The sequence below is a fragment of the Malurus melanocephalus genome, unplaced genomic scaffold (assembly GCF_030028575.1).
Source record: "Malurus melanocephalus ecotype Western Australia unplaced genomic scaffold, MMel_1.1 scaffold_492, whole genome shotgun sequence".
In the NCBI taxonomy this organism is placed as follows: domain Eukaryota; kingdom Metazoa; phylum Chordata; class Aves; order Passeriformes; family Maluridae; genus Malurus; species Malurus melanocephalus.
This window is the reverse complement of record NW_026623724.1, coordinates 50,420-68,311: the sequence shown is the minus strand read 5'-3', so window position 1 is coordinate 68,311 and position 17,892 is coordinate 50,420. Positions and strand designations below refer to the sequence as shown.

The 17,892-nt window shown below is 38.6% G+C and overlaps 1 protein-coding gene across 2 annotated transcripts in view; it reads right to left on the bottom strand.

Annotated features, from left to right (window-relative positions):
* Positions 1–6,314: 6,314 nt before the first annotated feature.
* ADAM22 (ADAM metallopeptidase domain 22) overlaps positions 6,315–17,892 on the bottom strand; it is a 53,672-nt gene continuing 42,094 nt past the window's right edge. The window contains exons 26-28 of one of the 2 annotated variants that reach the window (XM_057381126.1): positions 15,896–15,982; positions 8,247–8,370; positions 6,315–6,964 (exon numbers count right to left, since the gene is read on the bottom strand). In XM_057381126.1, the coding sequence (XP_057237109.1) occupies positions 6,944–6,964; positions 8,247–8,370; positions 15,896–15,982 (232 nt within the window). In that variant the 3' untranslated portion in view covers positions 6,315–6,943. The remainder of the gene's footprint in view (positions 6,965–8,246; positions 8,371–15,895; positions 15,983–17,892) is intronic. The other variant, XM_057381125.1, reaches the window with a different exon arrangement.

Here is a 17,892-nt window from a genome sequence, read left to right as displayed (position 1 = left end):
AGTTAAATATTAGCACAAAATGAAGCTGGCAGCGCCAGTTGGTATATTCCACCCCAAAAGCTTTGCTGAAAGAACTGGTCATACAGTAAATAGTGTTTTCTCCAGCAGATTAAAAATTCTGCAATGTTTTGCTATTCTGAAAAAAATATTTTGCATTTATGCAACAATAAAAATAAGTACTGTATTCTATATAAAACATTACCTATTATAATATATTTTTATCCTTAAGAAAAGAAAAATCAGGTTATATAGTCACAGTTTGAGTATGTCCTGGACTGTATTTCCAAGCATAAAATATGCAGAGTCTACACAGGCAGTGAGCAGGAGTTCTTGTACCAACAATCAAACTAAATCAGCATTTGCTGTTATACAGAGACTTACAATATTGCATGATTAGCTGCTCGYACCACTCTACTTACAAGGTCAGTCAGGCCTATATACAGAATTTCTAACATGGTTGTAAAAATAGACTCTCCATGCTAAAGTTAGAATATATAAGGTCTTAAGGCCTCATGTTGATTTTTTTWAAATAAAAACTTTATTTTTTGAGGAATACAGAAACAAAAACAAAAGCTTGTTGCTTTGACATTTTATGCTCTAGCAATTAAAAACTGTCTTAAGACACCTTTACTTCTCCCTCAGAAAAAAACATGTTTCTTTTTAACTGCACTTCGCAAATTTTCCTCATCTCAGTCTGAGTTAYATTGCAATTATGGTCTGTCTTAAGTAGCAAAAGTTTTTTAACAGTTTAAAGCAGGTTTGGCTGAAGTGATTTTGAAACTGGTGTAGATWGGATTTTAAAGAGCTAGAACTGGTGAGCCAGTTTTGAAGCCAAGTACAATGTCTCAACTATRAGCCATTTCTGTGTTCTGAACTTATTTTTACTGCTTGTTTTCCTTACTTAACTGAGATAACATAGGAGTGTTGACTGTTGAGATGCTTCTCTAAACACTTGCAGAAAACTTGTGGAATGACAAGATACCATGTGCTGGGTGTAAAAGCTGCTGTTTCCAAAGTTCCAGTTTACATCAGCAACCATACTTGAGACACCAGAAATGGTTTTTRTAAGCTGACTTAGAAAATACTTATGTGAAAGGACATTTTTAGTATAGATGATAGAGACTATTACTTCCTTTTTTGTTTCTGGTGAAATCACACTTAAGACTTGAGTCCTATTGCAGCTGTGATTGTATAATCAGTTCCACTGTTTCATTTCATTTCCTCACCCCATATGCAGTCTTGGGATCATAACCTGCTCATATTTGTGCAGTTCATTCAATTTTTTCTTCAGGAATCACAGAATATTCTGGGGAAGGGACCAAAAAGGATCATCAAGTCCAACTCTTAAGTGATGGAGATGGAATCCACAACCTTGGTGTTACTAACACCATGCTCTGACCAACTGAGCACATCAAATGTGATCAAAGTCAAATCCCATATTGCTGATAAATGTATGGTTTGAAAGCATGCAAATAGTTTATCATCAGCTCAACAGTCTGATGGATAATCCAATCTTGGGAAAAAAGCATTCAGTGGAGACTGAAATGCACAAGCTCTTTAAAAATGAGGCAAATAACATCAYATTGTGGTTGAAAACAGTGGTCCAAACAGTCCACTGTTATCCTGTAACACTGATACTCAACTTAGAGAAAGAAGAAGGTGATCTTCACACTTGGAGCAAGAGAAACAGGAAACAGCTCAACTATTTAGTTCACAGACTTGGTGATTTAAGAGGCTTAGCCTTCAACAGTGCTAAAAGGTGAGAGAGACACAGTATGGCTGAGCCACAAAGTGGTTTTACCAGTAGTCATGTGGTTTAACCACAAGTAACCAAGCCCAAAACCAACAAAGTTCAGTCCCACCCCCAGGGGGATGGGACAAGAGAATTGGAAGGGCATAAAGGAAAAAACTCACGGGTCAACATAAGAGCAGTTTAATAATTACAATAAAATAATCATAGTAGTAATAAGAAAAAAACTAATGAAAAGGGTATTAACAGAGAGAGAAATAAAACCCAAGAAAGACAAGTGATGCAAATGAAAACAACARCCCACCATCAACAAACCAATGCTCAGCCAGTCCCTGAGCTGCAGTTCCTCCCTGCCAACCTTCCCCTTGGATTATTGCTGAGCATGGCATCATGTGGTATAGGATATCCCTTGAGTCTGCTGTGTCCCCTCCCAAATCCTTGTGCACCCACTAGTGAGTGGGGCAGTTTGAGGAACAAAAAGGCCTTGGTTCTTTCCACAATGTAGAAGCATTGCTCAGCAGTAACTAAAATTTTCCCTGCATTATCAACACTGTTTTCAGCACAAATCCAAACAACAGCCCAATACCAGCCACTATGAAGAAAATTAACTCATCCCAGGTAAAACCYGCACACCAGTGCAAAATCCATGAGATGTGAGGCATCATCACCTGATTATAGCAARAGCAAAAGATCACAGAATCAGAATGGTTTGGGTTGGAAGGGACGTTAAAAATCATCTAGTTCCACCCCACTTGCCATGGTCAGGACCTTCCACTAGACCAGGTCACTCAGCCCCATCCAACCTGACCTTGAATACTTCCAGGGATGAGGCATCAGCAGCTTCTCTGGGCAAYRTGTTCCAGTGTCCTACCATCCTCAGTAAAGAATTTCTTCCTAATAACTCATCTAAACCTACTATTGTTAACAGCACTGGAAAGATCCTATCCAGGACATAGTGTGGACAGGTGACCTACTTAGCAGTTTTCTGATGTCAGCCAACTCAGAGAGGCTGTTAGTGGATGAATGTTTCATGAAAATGCTTTTTCAGTAGGAGTGAAGAGGGGATGGAAGAGTACAGGGAATCGCTGAGTTTTACATTGAGTGTGATAATTTTGCTTGCAACAACTTGTTCTGGGATTTGATAATAGAACAAGTCCTAAGGCCTAACTGAAGAGCATAMTCCTTTAGGATTGTGGAGTCTAATCCTTTCACATTACATCCTMTCCATTAATCAATTCATTAATGAAATTACAGCAAATTCAGTTAGAAATTGTAGTATATGCATGTCTATAACAGGGTATGTATCCATTCTTAGCTCTTGTTTTGAAAAGAATTGTCACATTATTGTTGATAAGACCAATCAGTCCAAACCAGCAATAGGGATTTGAGTAAGAGAATTTCAGTACACTAACTATTGACACAATTTCTTTCTGATTTTAATTCAGGCTGCAGCTCAAAGATCCACTTTTTCAACAGCACAATCAAAATTATTTCATGAGCACATAAGCTTAGCAGGTTCAACATYTCATAAATCAGGAACTCTTACATCATTTGGAAGATGATCAAAGTCAAGTCACAGTTCAGGTAACTGGCAAGCAGTGACTTAAGTTCACAACTTAAGCAAAGGTAGGCAGTATAAAATTAAAAATCGTCTTGAATCTACTTACTTAAATATAACAAACTGTATGTATATTACCAATCACAACCATTTCTGGTATATTTCTTGGGATTACTGAACTTCTTAATTCAACAAATCCAGAATTAGTACGTAAATCTTTACTTGTTTAACTGTAGSATCATTGTGCAGCATTATTTTTAGACACAATTGCAACTTTTCAGTCTCCATCAGTTAATCATATTAATTTTATTATAAATTACACAAGATTCTTCTCCCACATTGAAATACATGAAGGTAACTGAAGTATAGCTCATCCTGCCGGTCCTATGCTCTTATGAACAATTACTTCTAGTTGAGAACTGACAGCTTCCCCACTTCAACAGACATCTACAACRTAGCTGGCAATAACTACTTATTTTATTAAAATAAAACCAAAATAAAAGCATGAGTCTCAATGAGTCAAAATGACTGAGCTATCTTAGTGACAAGTACTCTATTTTAGTCTGGATGAGGTATTATGCGGCAGTTTATATTGCTATTGCCAGTGTAACTAACTACAGTGGATAAAAATATTTGCAATCTTCAAAGTTATTAATCTGGCAGCTTTCCAACTCACTACACTTTAGAAGTAGAAAATGACAGCTTGTAAGCAGACAACTTCTCTCTTCAACCTCCACTGGCTTGGGAGGCTCACAGAGCCCTGCCAGTTCAGGTCTCCCAAGTTACCAACTTGATGCAAAGTTCTCTACAGACGTTTGCAAAAACCCAGGTCCTGTGATATTCTCACTCTAGTCCACCAAAGTGAAAGTCAACATTTATTTAACTTAAAACTTAGTGCTCACAACTAGAGTTCCAGTCACTATATTCTCCAAATGTGAAGGTGACTATTTAAGGTACACTGCACACATAATTGTATCATCATATGCTACAAACTAATTACACCAAAACAAAAGAAACTGGAAGTATATCCTACATGGAAAATACAGTCAGGAGGGCCATTTGTTTGTGAAACAAGAAGCTATGAACATTGCAGAAAGAGCCAGTATGTCACATCCAGTTCTGTCTGCCAAATCTTGCTGCTTCTTGGTAAGGCAAAATGGAAAGGGAAGAGTAAACCGTGGTAAACATAAGATAATCTAACGGGACTATTCAAAATTACATACCAGTTTGTATTAAAAAAATACCATAAAAGGCACATAATGAAGAGTCCAGTTACTAAAGACAAGATATGAACATGGAACATGTGAATATGGGAAAACCAGCTTCCAGGCAACAGAGTAATACAGCAACTATCAGCAACAGAGTAAAACAGCATAATGTCCTGATGTGGGTGAACCTTTTGAGGGTCCTGCTCAAAGTCCAGTGAAATCAACAAAAGACATATTGATTTCAAGTTATGGCTCAGACCTTAATTTCATGAGCTACACACTACCAACTGTCTTTAATCCAGATATCTACACTCAAAGTAAATCTTCACAAAAAATATTCTGCAGTGCTGATTGATATATTTACCTTTCACAATAGTGCAGAATCTTTCCCTAAAGCAATTACAAGTGACTGGCTCTTTCCAGATGGTCAGTCTGCACCCACTTGTGCTCACTTATATCAGTCTTTTTCCAAATACTTACCAGAACCTCTCAACTGTGAAGGAAAATAATGTGAACACCGAGGCCAATATTTTGTCATAATCCAACATACAGCCTAATCATAAAATATAATACTTCTAAAAATCTTACATACTTTACAGCTGCCAATATCTTAATTTAATCTTACATATATCTGACTTTATTGAGAGACATAAAAGTTAAAAAAATACATTAAAAGGCTGCAAGTGTTGGGTTCACTTACTAAAGGAAATACATGAAAGAGGTAGAAGATTCAGAAACACCATAGATGTTCCCATTACAATAATATCTAATTAATCATACAGCTGTTGAGTAGGGTATTCAACTGCACCACACAAAGTCAGGTGTTTTATTCTGCAATGGTACTACCTGAAGCTAAGAAGTAGTCCATTTTTTAAAACCAGAGACTTATAAACTGATTTACTATGGTCCAGTTTCTTACTGACTGAAAATTCCCAATCAGAAGGTATTTGCTCTACAACAACCTTTAGAAGTCTCAGAGGTTAGAAATATAACCCATCAACTTACAAGATTAACATGGTAAAGAGTTGTTCCCCCCGCATCCCATTCTTTTTAACCTAAATTCACTTGTGCTCAGTTTAATGCCCCGAAAAATTGTCAAGGGGGCTTWAGGGGCAGCAAGCATAGCATTCAAGCACATGTAAAGGCGATTCCAGTAAAGAATAAAAATTAAAACACAGCAATGAAACTGGCCACTTGCCCAGCACTGTTATTACCTAGTGCAGTGAAATCATTATGCTTCTCATAAGCCTATGCCTTGCCATCTAAAACAGTGTCTGAAATGCTCTATCAAAAACACACAGCAACTCTCACAGACGGACTTCACATCACCACATCCTGAATTGACTACTCAGAAGTATTCCCMAATGTCCAGTAAGTTTGGGCTGCACATGACTGAAAGACTCTTGTCTGCCAAATCATTCTTGATTACACCTGTGAGAGGATAAGTGGTCATCTCACTGAACAAGGGATTTTGGCTGGTTCCTCGTATGATGATTTAAGAAAAAGTGCTGCTGTACTGGCTTCCACAGTCTACTGTACAATTGAGATTGTCAAGACAGTATAAGATGCTGAAAAAGTTGTATTGATTTTGGTCAAACACCAGTTTCTGAGAGACACAATTTTACAGTACTGTACTTTCTGTATTTCCAAGGATGTCTGCTTCATAATATTAGAAAATCTGAAGTGTGATGATGTTAGTCATGACTGTTTCTTTAGGCATTTGGCAAAATACACTTAACGTATAACAGCTATTTTTGACATTATTGAATGTTTACATATATACAATCTGTATACTGAGRTTATAAACATGTAAGGTAAAAAAAAAAAGATATAATCTTTGTTTTACATTTGTGTCAAATAGTTGCTTTTCAAAGCTTGAAATCCTGTCACAAAAAAAAAAAATCCTATATTTCTTACTTCCGCATGCTAATCTCTACTACAGTATGTTGTTTTTCCCTTACATGTGGAAAGTAAAGAACACAAGGTTCATGCATACAGCGTACAAGTTTACATTGTCTGGGCTCTCCATGAGGCATGTTCCCAGTTCCACTCTGGTCTGACTCAGGACTGCAATAAACCAGAGAAAAACCTCTTACACAGGACTGGCAAATGGACTGCAGCTGGGATTCTAGGTAAGTGTATCTGTCACCATGCGGAACAGCCTTGTCACATCTGGGCTAATTATTCTTTGTCAAATGTTATGATTTTGGTTGTTCATCAAATCCATAAAATACAAAACAAAAAAGAAAAAAAGACTGTTTTTTTCCTTTCCACATGACAGGAGGTTCTCACTGCGATATCATGGGCATCTCTGTTGATCTTTCAAATTGTCTGAAGAGCAGATGAATGTGCAGTGACTCAGTGATGCTGAGTTTCTATAAAATCCAAAGTAAACAGTTCTGATGTGACCCCAGGAAAACAGTGCAGCTAGATGGATGTCTCCCATAGCTGGAGAGGGGGAAAATGAACACAAACACACATTGAACACCAAGATAAAACAGGCTGTTTCCAAAACAGTCCAAGGAGCTTGTATGGGGAACTGCATCTACATCACTTGGGTCACCAAAACTGCCCCCAGCCTCTGGTGGCTATCTAGTCACCAAGTCACCAGCCAATCTCAAACATTTCAGCATGACTTGCAGTCAGCATAGTAAATGCCCATGGCTGGGACTTCAGAGTTTTCTTTTTGAAGGAAACCTGTCAGTGTAGCATCAAACTTGTACTAGACAGCTTTTACCTTAGAGTTACATGAATATTACTACATTAATATAGCTAGAGAAAACTTCCCATTCTCATCTGCCTAACTTTGCTCGGAGCAGCATGACTTCCTGTTGTGAGTTTGAGCTGCTGCCAAAGCAGCTCCAGGGCTGAGACACATCAGTACAGGCTGGGCTCTGAGCTGCCTTGGGAGACCYTGTGCTGCACTTCATACAACCTGTCCTGAGCAGCACTGGGGGAGCAGCTTGCAGATTCCCTCACCAGCATTCCCCTCCTTTTCTCATGACAAAAAAGGACAGAGAACAGTGATGAGAATCTCCTCAGCATCAGCAACATGAACCAAAGGTATWGCAAGTAAAGCTCCTAAAGCAAATTTCAGGACTTTTTTACTTATTCAAATACCTGCTGTGTCTGAATTGACACAAAGGAAGYAAGAGCCTTTTGGAGCAGCTGGAAATCTCTCCATATGGAGCATCACTATCAACCACACATTCCAGCAGTTCCTGCTCCCTGTAGGGGCCAGGGTGGGCTCAGGTCACACAGTAGCGATGTCTCTCCAGRTCTGCAAGCCCTGCACATGCTCTATTACTGGAACTTTGTTACCTTTTCATAAAGCTGGAAAGCCACTATCCCTGTATCCTGAGTGAGAGTTGCTGGGAGAGGGGGTAAAAAAGGAGAGCCAAATACACCACTTACTCCAGGGCTGCCTGTCCTCCGCAGCCCAAAGGCTACCCCAGGCACACTCTCAGCTTGAAATAAAAAAAGKAGTGAAATGTGGGCTTCAGGACAAGTTTAAGAGCAACCTGAAACGCTGTCGTAAACACAGCCACCAAGGCCTTCATYGCTGCCAGAGGCTCAGCCTTCAGTAGCTTTACAACTTCAGGGAGCAAAGGAAATGCCACTCCAGCTCTCCCTGTTGGTCAAAGGTGTTAATCTGACACACAGTTTCCTTTTGAAAAACTACCAACAAATCAAGTCACTGATCAAATGCAGAGAGAAGAGGGACACATACCCTGGCACTTTGCCTGTTGGCTTTTTTCTCTTCATCAGGAAGTGGTGGCATCGGGTAAGGGTATTTTCTGCTGGAAGCAATAGATCCAGTGGATGAAGATGGAGACTTTGCAGGAGACAGCGTCCTGAGATGTTGAAACACACAAAATAAATGTGATGTCTTTGCATTCTAGCACTGCAACAGCAACTGCCATTACTCTGAAGCTTGGTTCAGAGCCAAGTATATAGCTTATTATTAGCTCAATATCAGGGGGACAAAATTGCTTGATCAGTAGTCTAATAATTTCTTTATATGAATAAAGGTTTTTTTATAGATTTCAGGAACACTGGAAGAAAAAAGGTTGCTACTTCTTATTAGAATTGTATTGCCTAACAAGAATGATTTCTTAAATGGTTTTACATGGGACTGTAATTAATCATTGTAAAATTAATAAAACAAATCTGCAATTGAATAAATATAGAACTAAAAGATAAACATGGCATTATAAAGCCTAAATAGAAACATTAATTATATAATGCAAGCTGAACAAATGTCTTCTCCCAGTGACTAAACAGCAATTATCAGTGTCTTTATGCATATCTTACACATCTCCTAAATTGATACAAACATAGCAAATAATCTGTTATTTCTGTAACATTAACTTACACAAATGCATGCATTTGGAGGCCAAACTGTTAGTTGTGAAGTAACAAAGGCATATACAAAGTGCTAATAACAAATTGTTATACATGCAAGCATCATACAGTGCATATTGTTCCAGCCAAAGAAAGAGTCTGATGAGAATATACAAAAATGGACTGATTAGTCAATGGCAATCAGCATTTCTGTACAAGGTGAGTAGAGTAAGCAGGAGCAAGTAAATGTTCGTATCACATGAAAGGCATTCTTTTCATGTCAATAAGGCAGCAGCACATTATTGACCGAAATTTTATACCCAAGAAAAACTTTTATGCTTCTGTTTTGAGATTCTGCACTTTTCCCACTTGAGAGGTTCCTATCAGGCTCTAAATCTGGGCAGAGTAAAATAAAATAAAGGCCTCAAAGTAGAAAAATTGAGCTACCCTGGTCACCATGTTCTCTTGTGCAGACCAAGGGCATTTACCACACAAAGCCTCTTACTACTGCAGGCACATCACTCAGCCCTCCCTGAGCACTGCTATCTAGTATCTTCTGAGTTAATGTGTCCCTGAAGATGGGAAATTTCCATAATAATAAATGAAATTTAATTATATATAAATAATTGTATTTTTATTTTGGACTATTGTATCATTTTGTTTTATCTGTAGTTCTCTACAACAGCACATTCTCTTGCCTCCCATACAAACAATGACTGATGGTAGCCACAAGCAACAAGGTGTCAATGGAAATTAYATGATGAGAGCTCTCCAGACTGGCTCATGATCCTCTAATGCCTCACATGGTTGTCTGTAAGTTCAACAGCACTTAAAAGATTTACATTGGTACAATTATTCAAACATGGAAGATGTACATCTTCTGCACATGCACATTGATCACCCATTAAAATGAACTGGACATGCATCAATGTTTTCAGAAAAAAAAATGGAAACAAGTATCRCAGTATAAGACAAGTTTTTTTGTATGTCCAGTATCATAAACCTGGGCACCAAACTGTGCATGCAAGGAACAGGCTAATTTAAAAAAGAATTCTAGACAAATGTTGTCAACTGTGTCCTGCTGTTCAATACCCATACAAGTACTCTCATCTCTGCCCCCACTTGTACGAATATGGATCACTAACAAACTATTTGTTTAGATCTATAATAAAAAATATAAGGAGAAGGGGGGGGGGGAAATAAGGAAAGCAGATTTTACGTATTATTAGTAATAAAATTATTCACAAATTTTGCCACACTGCTGSAGCAGAATTTTAAATTTTCATTTTAAAATTTGTAACAATGCACTTGGAGATTAGAAGCAAGGAATGGGGCTTGTGGAATCGGACTTGACAAGCTCTATCAGAAAGCTGCTTATAAGGTAGCACAGCCAGGTAGTGGCACACAGAATGAAGGCATCTCCCATCTCTTTCACCACACCAGGCACAACACCTCCACCACACCACAGGCTCTTCACRTTTTAGACTCTAAGAGAAGGCCACAGTGAGAGGAAAAGCCATGGCCAATGGGCCAATCTACTTGTCCATCCATCTGAGAAGGTGACCCTGGAAGGAGCAATAATCCCCCAAAGGATGAGGCATCTTTGAGCATTTTCCCTGCACAAGCAGGTCCTCTGACCAGCATCCCTAACTGAGCCTTTTAGCCAGGAAGCTTTGCACCATAACTCAAACACAATACTGTCTTTTCCAAAGATTTTGAAGGTCAGGCCTCCAGTGTAGCTGCCTACATTTCCTTCTTCTCAAACCCCCTTAGCTCTGCCTGCTCACCTGCAGTTTGCATGTCTAACTGATGTGAGCTTTGCTGCTCAGCTGCACCTGCAACACTGCAGCCAAAATATCAAGAATGCAGTTGCACACTTACAGAAAKGACCTTGCCCTCCCCTCACATGGCTCACCACTTATTTTTGCTATAGAGTTATGTGCTGGCTTTTGTTATCTTTAGTGCCAGCTATTGAGACTGTGAACATACACAACTCAGCATATGCTCACAAATCTTACAATGCGTCTTCTGTGATAAATGAAGTTGTTTGAGGTGGTTTTGATCACCTTTCAGGTTAGGCCCTGCAATTGTGTATGTGCTGTGTATCCCAGATTTACATATATTTTAAATGAGAAAGGTCATGTCTAGCTCTTTCTCATTTACAGGATGGAGAGACAGCATTCAGGGACACTTGCAGGTAATGCTGGGGTTAAAGGTAGGAAAAACTTGGCAGTTTTGGTAAAGGGTGGGATCCACTTAGCTTTCRCTAGGGTTTCAGTTCTCCTGCAATSAAATCCATTAGCTTTCATGCTAAATGTTGCTTCCAGGTGAAACTTACACAAGAAACCAGTACACACAACGACAGAGATTCAGAAGTTTTACTGCCAACCCCAAATGAAGCCATGCACCTCAACTGCAAAAATTAAAATTTCTGACCAGAAAGCAAGATAGAGTGGCCACTTTGTGTCTGTCTTTTTGTCCTGGAAGCTAAAACTAAGACCATGGGGAGACCATTCTGTGATTCACAACAAAGCACTGGGGTAGCAGGAAGACATCTGGAAGCAGTCCCTGCAGAGCCTACCTGCTCTGCCTCTCACCCCTAAACAGGGAATGCTGGCCCACAAAAAACAGTGCAAAATGTGTGACCTGGTCACAAAACTAAACATCTTGAAAYTTTAAGAGTCATTTTAGCTGAATTCAGGGTCCTGACAGATTTGAACTGTTCACAAACGGAGTGTGATTCTCTTTTGCAGACTGAAATAATTTAATTAAATTCAATTAACATTCAACCCRGTGAAAGCATTTCAAGCCCAAATAYATAKATCCTATCAGCCTAGTCTGACCTTTGCTGCTGTGTATTCAGCTCTTTGTAGAGCATCATCAGCCTAAATGATCCTACATTAGGAAGGTAGGATCTGCTAAAAACACTGGTGAGGCTAAATATTTTCAAATAAGTTCCTTTTAAAAGCCAGAGATGTGCACACATTTCCTCAGAAAGAGCAGCAGCAGAGGGGAGAGCAGGCTCATGGAGGKGCTGCAGAAAAGACAATGGCTATGGCTTGAGCTGTCACTGGGAGCAGTGAACAATGCCTCAGAAACAGGCACTCACATGCTTTAATGAACTCTTCTGCCTAACTCTTGATCTTGATCCTACTGACATCAGGCATTTTTGCATTGTGTGCCAACAATACCAGGATTTTACTTTGGTTTAATAGGGAAAAGCTTTGTTTGATTGTTTTTCACTTTAAGCACARTCTAGAGCTGCCTCTGAGCTCCCCACAGAGGAAGGTAATGGAGATGGTCAGCTGAAGACAAACTGAGAAAAAATCAAGAACACCAAAGTACATTAGAAATTGGAGGCAAGTGACAGCCTACTATCTCCTTCTTCCATGCCCCTTTTCTATGCCCTTTTGATATGGGACAGCTATTTTCTTTCTAGTTATGTGCTCTGGGTCTCCCTTTTCTTTGTAAACTACTTTTGTCTTTAAATAACTCTCATAAAATATAACTTATTGTCAATACTTGCATGAAATCAAATGTAGACAAGGTCAATGTTTGAGAAGGTGCCTTCTCATCTTTGTTGTTGATAATTATCTACAGAAATGTCAKGTTTGGGGCTTCTGGTAGTTTGTTTTCTGATTCCATCATGGCTCCCATGTCTTTCAAGATCCAGTGAGAATTCTCAGTAATCCTTACCTATATTTCACAGGTCAGCCTGTGCAATGGSCACTGTAATTGGTCGTAACAAGAATAAGCAGTAGTAGCACATTCATAAAATAACTCCCCTTACAGCAAAGCCAAAATCAGGGAAAGGCTTCCTGTCTGAGTTTATTACTAGGGTTATGAGGTTATACCCTGGCACATAAAATCTACCCTAGACTTTGAGCAGGAAAATGAAAATATTCTTCACATATCTTATTTTCTTACAGATGGGAATCCCACCCTTGGGAGTTTTCTGATGCCAGAGACACCAGCTACTATTAATACTATCATTAATAAAAAGTAATTATATAGAAATACCCTGCAGACTTTTAGACTACAAAAAAGTTAACTAGGAAATCAGGTGTTACAGAGACAAATTATGACTTATACAGACTTTTTTAAACAGATGGAGAAAATCTTCATGATGACTAAYATCTCTATTTTCTGAGAATCTGCAACAATCCTAGGAATTGTAGAAAGTGTTTTCATCATTTTTCCTCATTCTATTTCAACTCGTCCTACAACAGCACGAGTCAGAAGCATATTATTCCTAAAACTACAGGGGAACAGCAAAACAGCAGTATTACCTTCAGGACACATTTAAAAGAACAGAGAAATCAAAGATGATTAGCAACATGAATATTACTCAGCTAAATATCTGGTGTAAATGTCTTATCCGGGGGCTCTGACTCCTAAAATCCAGACCCAGCTGGACAGTCTGACTTCAGCCTGACTTACTRGTTCATCAAGCAAGATCTGTCTTGTTCTGTTTCTGAATCACTTCACAGGCCCAGGCTCAAAACCCTGCCACAAGATCTCCGGAACCACCATTATTAGTGTTTTTACAGTTTTTTCTRTATTAAGCAAACACCTAAAGAAGTTTTTTTCCATTATTAAGCAAAATTGCACTTGACTTTTGTGAAGAAACTATTAGTTCAACCTCTTATAAACCCATGGCAACTCATCTCAGGAGATTTGATCTTTTGCCTTCCATAATGTATCTGCAGAATACTTCCCCATGATTACCTCAATTAATTAGGCCAATAGAGGTTCCTAAATTTATTTCAGTTACTCTCTCAGTTCTAAAGCTAACTGCTGCAGGCAGTGATTAGTAATCTTCTATGGTGCAAAATTTTTAATTTATTTTCATCTCTGCTGATATATAGTCTTTCAAACTCACATGGGTCAGCTTAATCCTCATCTACATGCCAAAAATGCTTGGTTTATCTCAAACACAATTAGAAATGTGACTCATTCAGCGTAACAGCTGAATACCCTCAGGGGCAGGGTGCACTTCCATCAATTTAATCTAGTTACTAAATCAAGATATACTGATATTAAAAGATGAAAACCAAATTATGAGTATGCACACAGAATTTTAAAGGTGTGCAGCTAAACCATTTAAAGTAACCTATTTTAAAATCGTGCTATCTTCATATTCCATCRATGTCTTTGTTTATTGCTACCAGGGGGCCTGTGATTAAAATAAAACCTGAAAGACAGCTATGGAGTTATATTATGGTGGATGACTCTTGATCTTGCCTGAACAATAAAAGTCAAGAGGCTATTTTTAGAAAAAGGTTCTCACTTCTCATGCGAGTTTGCCTAACTTCACCTTCGGGTGACCTTTGGTCACTATCAGTCTTAGCTCACTAATCTAAAGGACCTTCCCACAAAGATTGTGCTCCATTTGCAGCGATGTGGACTTCATGAGCAGCTCAATGTTCAGCTGAGTTTTTTGTAAATTCTCAGTGTTCAGCTGCTCCATTAAACTGAACAGCCTGAAGCCCTGCAGTCCTTTCTGTGGTCTCCCTGGGCATAGATCTCCTCAGTTCTAGAACATGGTTGCCAAACTGCAGAAACCAGAACTGGCCTCTGCATACCAGTGCCAGAACAACAAGACTCACAATACTTCCTGCTGGAATGTCCAAGCACCAACATGGGAGACCTGGCTGATATCAATTGGCACAATCACAACAACCTCCTGTAAGCCTTGGATTCTTGCATCAAGGATCCCAACTCCCTGTTCAGGACTGAGATCAGGGCTGACAGGCAGTTTAGCCATTTTCCCTATTTGTTCACTGGAAACCTTTCCTGCAGCTTGCTCTGTGATTTGTGAGGTGTTGAAAGCAAACACAGATGGTTTCAAAAAGTAACGATTTTATGGTCTTTTAAGACTTCAGGACATTTTTAGTTCTGAAAGTGACTAAATTTCTGCCCTGCCATATATTATGTGCCAGTGTTACCATTGGATTAAAATGTTTCATTAGTATCTTGTGATATAACTCCCACCACAGTTTTTTCCCAAATGCACACTGGACACATTTAAGTGTATGTTTCTGCCCTGTTGCACTATTATTAGGTCTACTAATTATTAGGTGTAGCAAAATTATTGAGATTATATTTACTTGTTCTTACCACTCTTCCCTGTTTTGACTGAAGATTTTGCTTATTATTCTTTGATTTGTGTTTCTAAAATTATCTTCATTTTTGATACATCAATTTACAGCTCCATTAATTTTGTTCATATTTTATAATATTTGTCATCAATTGTCTTCCATTCTCTCCTGTGTTGCCTGATTTTTTCCAGCTGATGCAGATATCTGTCTCAGCTGTGGGACTGTGTCTTTTGGGAATTTACTGCAACATTCTCAGTCTCTTGATCCACGTCCAACAGGGGGCCAGCCTCATGCATGCTTTTTCTCTGTAACTTGGAATGTATCAGATAATGCACAYTTTTCCCTTTCAAAAATAAGTGATATTTTTGGTTGAATCCTACCTCACTTGTACCAGATTAATTAGCAGTTTGATAATTAGAGCCAGAGTATATTCTCGTACATTTAGTTTTCCAATTACAATATATAAATTATTTCATTTCAGGCAGAGGGTAAAATACTTTTTATTCTTTTTTCATTTAAATTTTAGTATGCACTATAAAAGACAGTATCTAGAGCCAATGTGTTATGAAACCACTTGCTTCAGTAAATTAACATTCTATTTAAGTTAATACTACTTTATTAGTAATAAATATGTCTCATGCTCATAAAACACTACTTGGCATAAAATGATGAGAAAGCTACTACAAGCTATAGATGATGGTGGGAACGCATGCACTACACACACCCTTTCCAATGGCTTCATTACAACATCCAGAAAAAGAATTGTAAATTGCACATGAAGCCAAAAACAGACATCAAAATGCAGCAAAAGAAGAGGGGCCCTTTGCACCTACAGTAACTTGTATTGATTTATACAAGGTAGGAGTCTCAAGATATTTGTATATGCTGGAACAGCTCTTAAAAATGAGAATTATAGAATTAATTTACAAAATACCTAAAGTATGGTCCTTCTGTGTTTTTATTCACATCTTCTACCCACTTAGCTACATTATATTCTCTTTTGAACCATGGGTTTAAATACCTGCAGAAAGCAATGGAAGGAACAGAGAAAGCAGAAGAACAAGAATAGAAAATCTGAGAACACACAGCACAAGCTTAGCAAGGATGTCTTCATCCCCAAAATGCAAGTGAATATGGCAAATAAATCAGTATGGATTTGGGTGAGGACTAGGCAACGTGTACAACTGCATGAGAAAATCTGACCTCCAACAAGACTCATATGTTTGATTAATCTGGAAACCCTTTGGAATACATCRTTCATTTAATGTCTTAAGGGTAAAATTCACTCCTGTGCAGAGGGCCAGCATTARGCTCATGGTCTCAACTCCCTCATGATCTCAAAATAATGATGAAGGGACATTTTGGCTTCTATCATAAAGTTGCTTGCCAAAGACATGTTTTTGCACCCATCTAAAATAAATTGCAAAAAAATGAGCACAGAATCTTGGGTTTGACCCTTTTTACAGGAATGAATTTCAGCCTCAGTATGTTAACAGGCTTGAACTTTTTGCCACTATAGTRACAATTTTAACACTCATAGGCAAATGACCCTCTGATTTTTCAATGTTCATTTAGTTTGGCTTTAATGGAGGTGGGCTGCAGAGTTATCTCACATTTTACAGAAGCAATCTTGATACCAAAACCACATTTTTTTAGGAAAAAAAAGTCTGARCTGTATACTCATATTAATTATACAAAAATTATGAAATAAAGATGAGGTTTAATTATCTGACAACAAATTACCAGGGAAGAATAAAAACGTTTTGTAATGAATTTTTCCCAATAAGAGGATAAACGAATTCCTCCCCTTCATCACGTTAAGAAAAAAGGACAATGCAGAAATCAGGAGTTTGCCTGGTCCAACTTAATGTTTGTTCTTGTTATATCCGAATGGCAAGAATTAAATGATTATYTGTGATCACCATCTTCACATAATACAGATTAGCACACTGAAATAGGAAACAATCTGTAACCRAGGAAAATGGGAAAGAAAATTCTTCTTTAAGTTATTTGATACTTCTGGGCCTGTTCTAGCCACTCTTATTTATGGGAGTGACTCCAATGATCTCACACATGGGAACAGGCCCTGCAAGGGATTGTTCAGATGAATAAAAGTTGGGCCAAATCATGTCATTCAACCCCCTCCATATTTCAAACCACGATGACAACAAAAGCAGCAGCACTTTTTCAACTTCTTTTGCTCCTTTTTTGCTCTGGAACGTCTCCTCCCCACCCCGCGCAAGCACAGCCACAGCTCTCAGAAAGTTYTTGCCCTCAGCCACAAGTGCTTCTAAGTAGCTTCCTCAGCTCACTTATTTATCAGGAATCGGGAGTGCTTTATGCTTTCCAGCTTGGGATCGTAGAGAAAGAAAAYGTCAAAAGTGATAGCGCAGCAAAACAGATGAACCACAAGTGCAGCAATAGCCTGATGCCAGCATCACCAGGAACTAATAAACTTCTGCTTTAGCTTTAATTGTACATTTTCTGGTACATGCTGCAATACTTTTGACTTGCAGTTTTTTCATTTGAAAGGGTCTTTTGGTAACCATGAAACACTCCCAATCTGGCTTCCTGTATTAAAAAACAATAATATAGTACCAAAGCATGCAGTTGTTGCAGGGTTTCCTGGGTCTGGGTGTATCACAGACCATCATTCACCACCTCAATCCATCTGTTACAGAAAACTTAAACTCAAGTTACAGCAGACCACTACATGACACCATTGGAAATCTCTCCGGCTGATCTTTCTGGCCACATGTTCATTAGTAACGGCCAGATTGYGCATTTCCTTTGAGTCAGAAATTCTGCATTAAAACAAGGTGTCCTTGCACATAAACCTAGAGCTAGACCAACAGCTCRATTTGGCTCGTAGCGCAACATGCAACAAGGCAAAAGACCTGGGCTCAAGAGTACTCGTACTCCTCAGGCTGG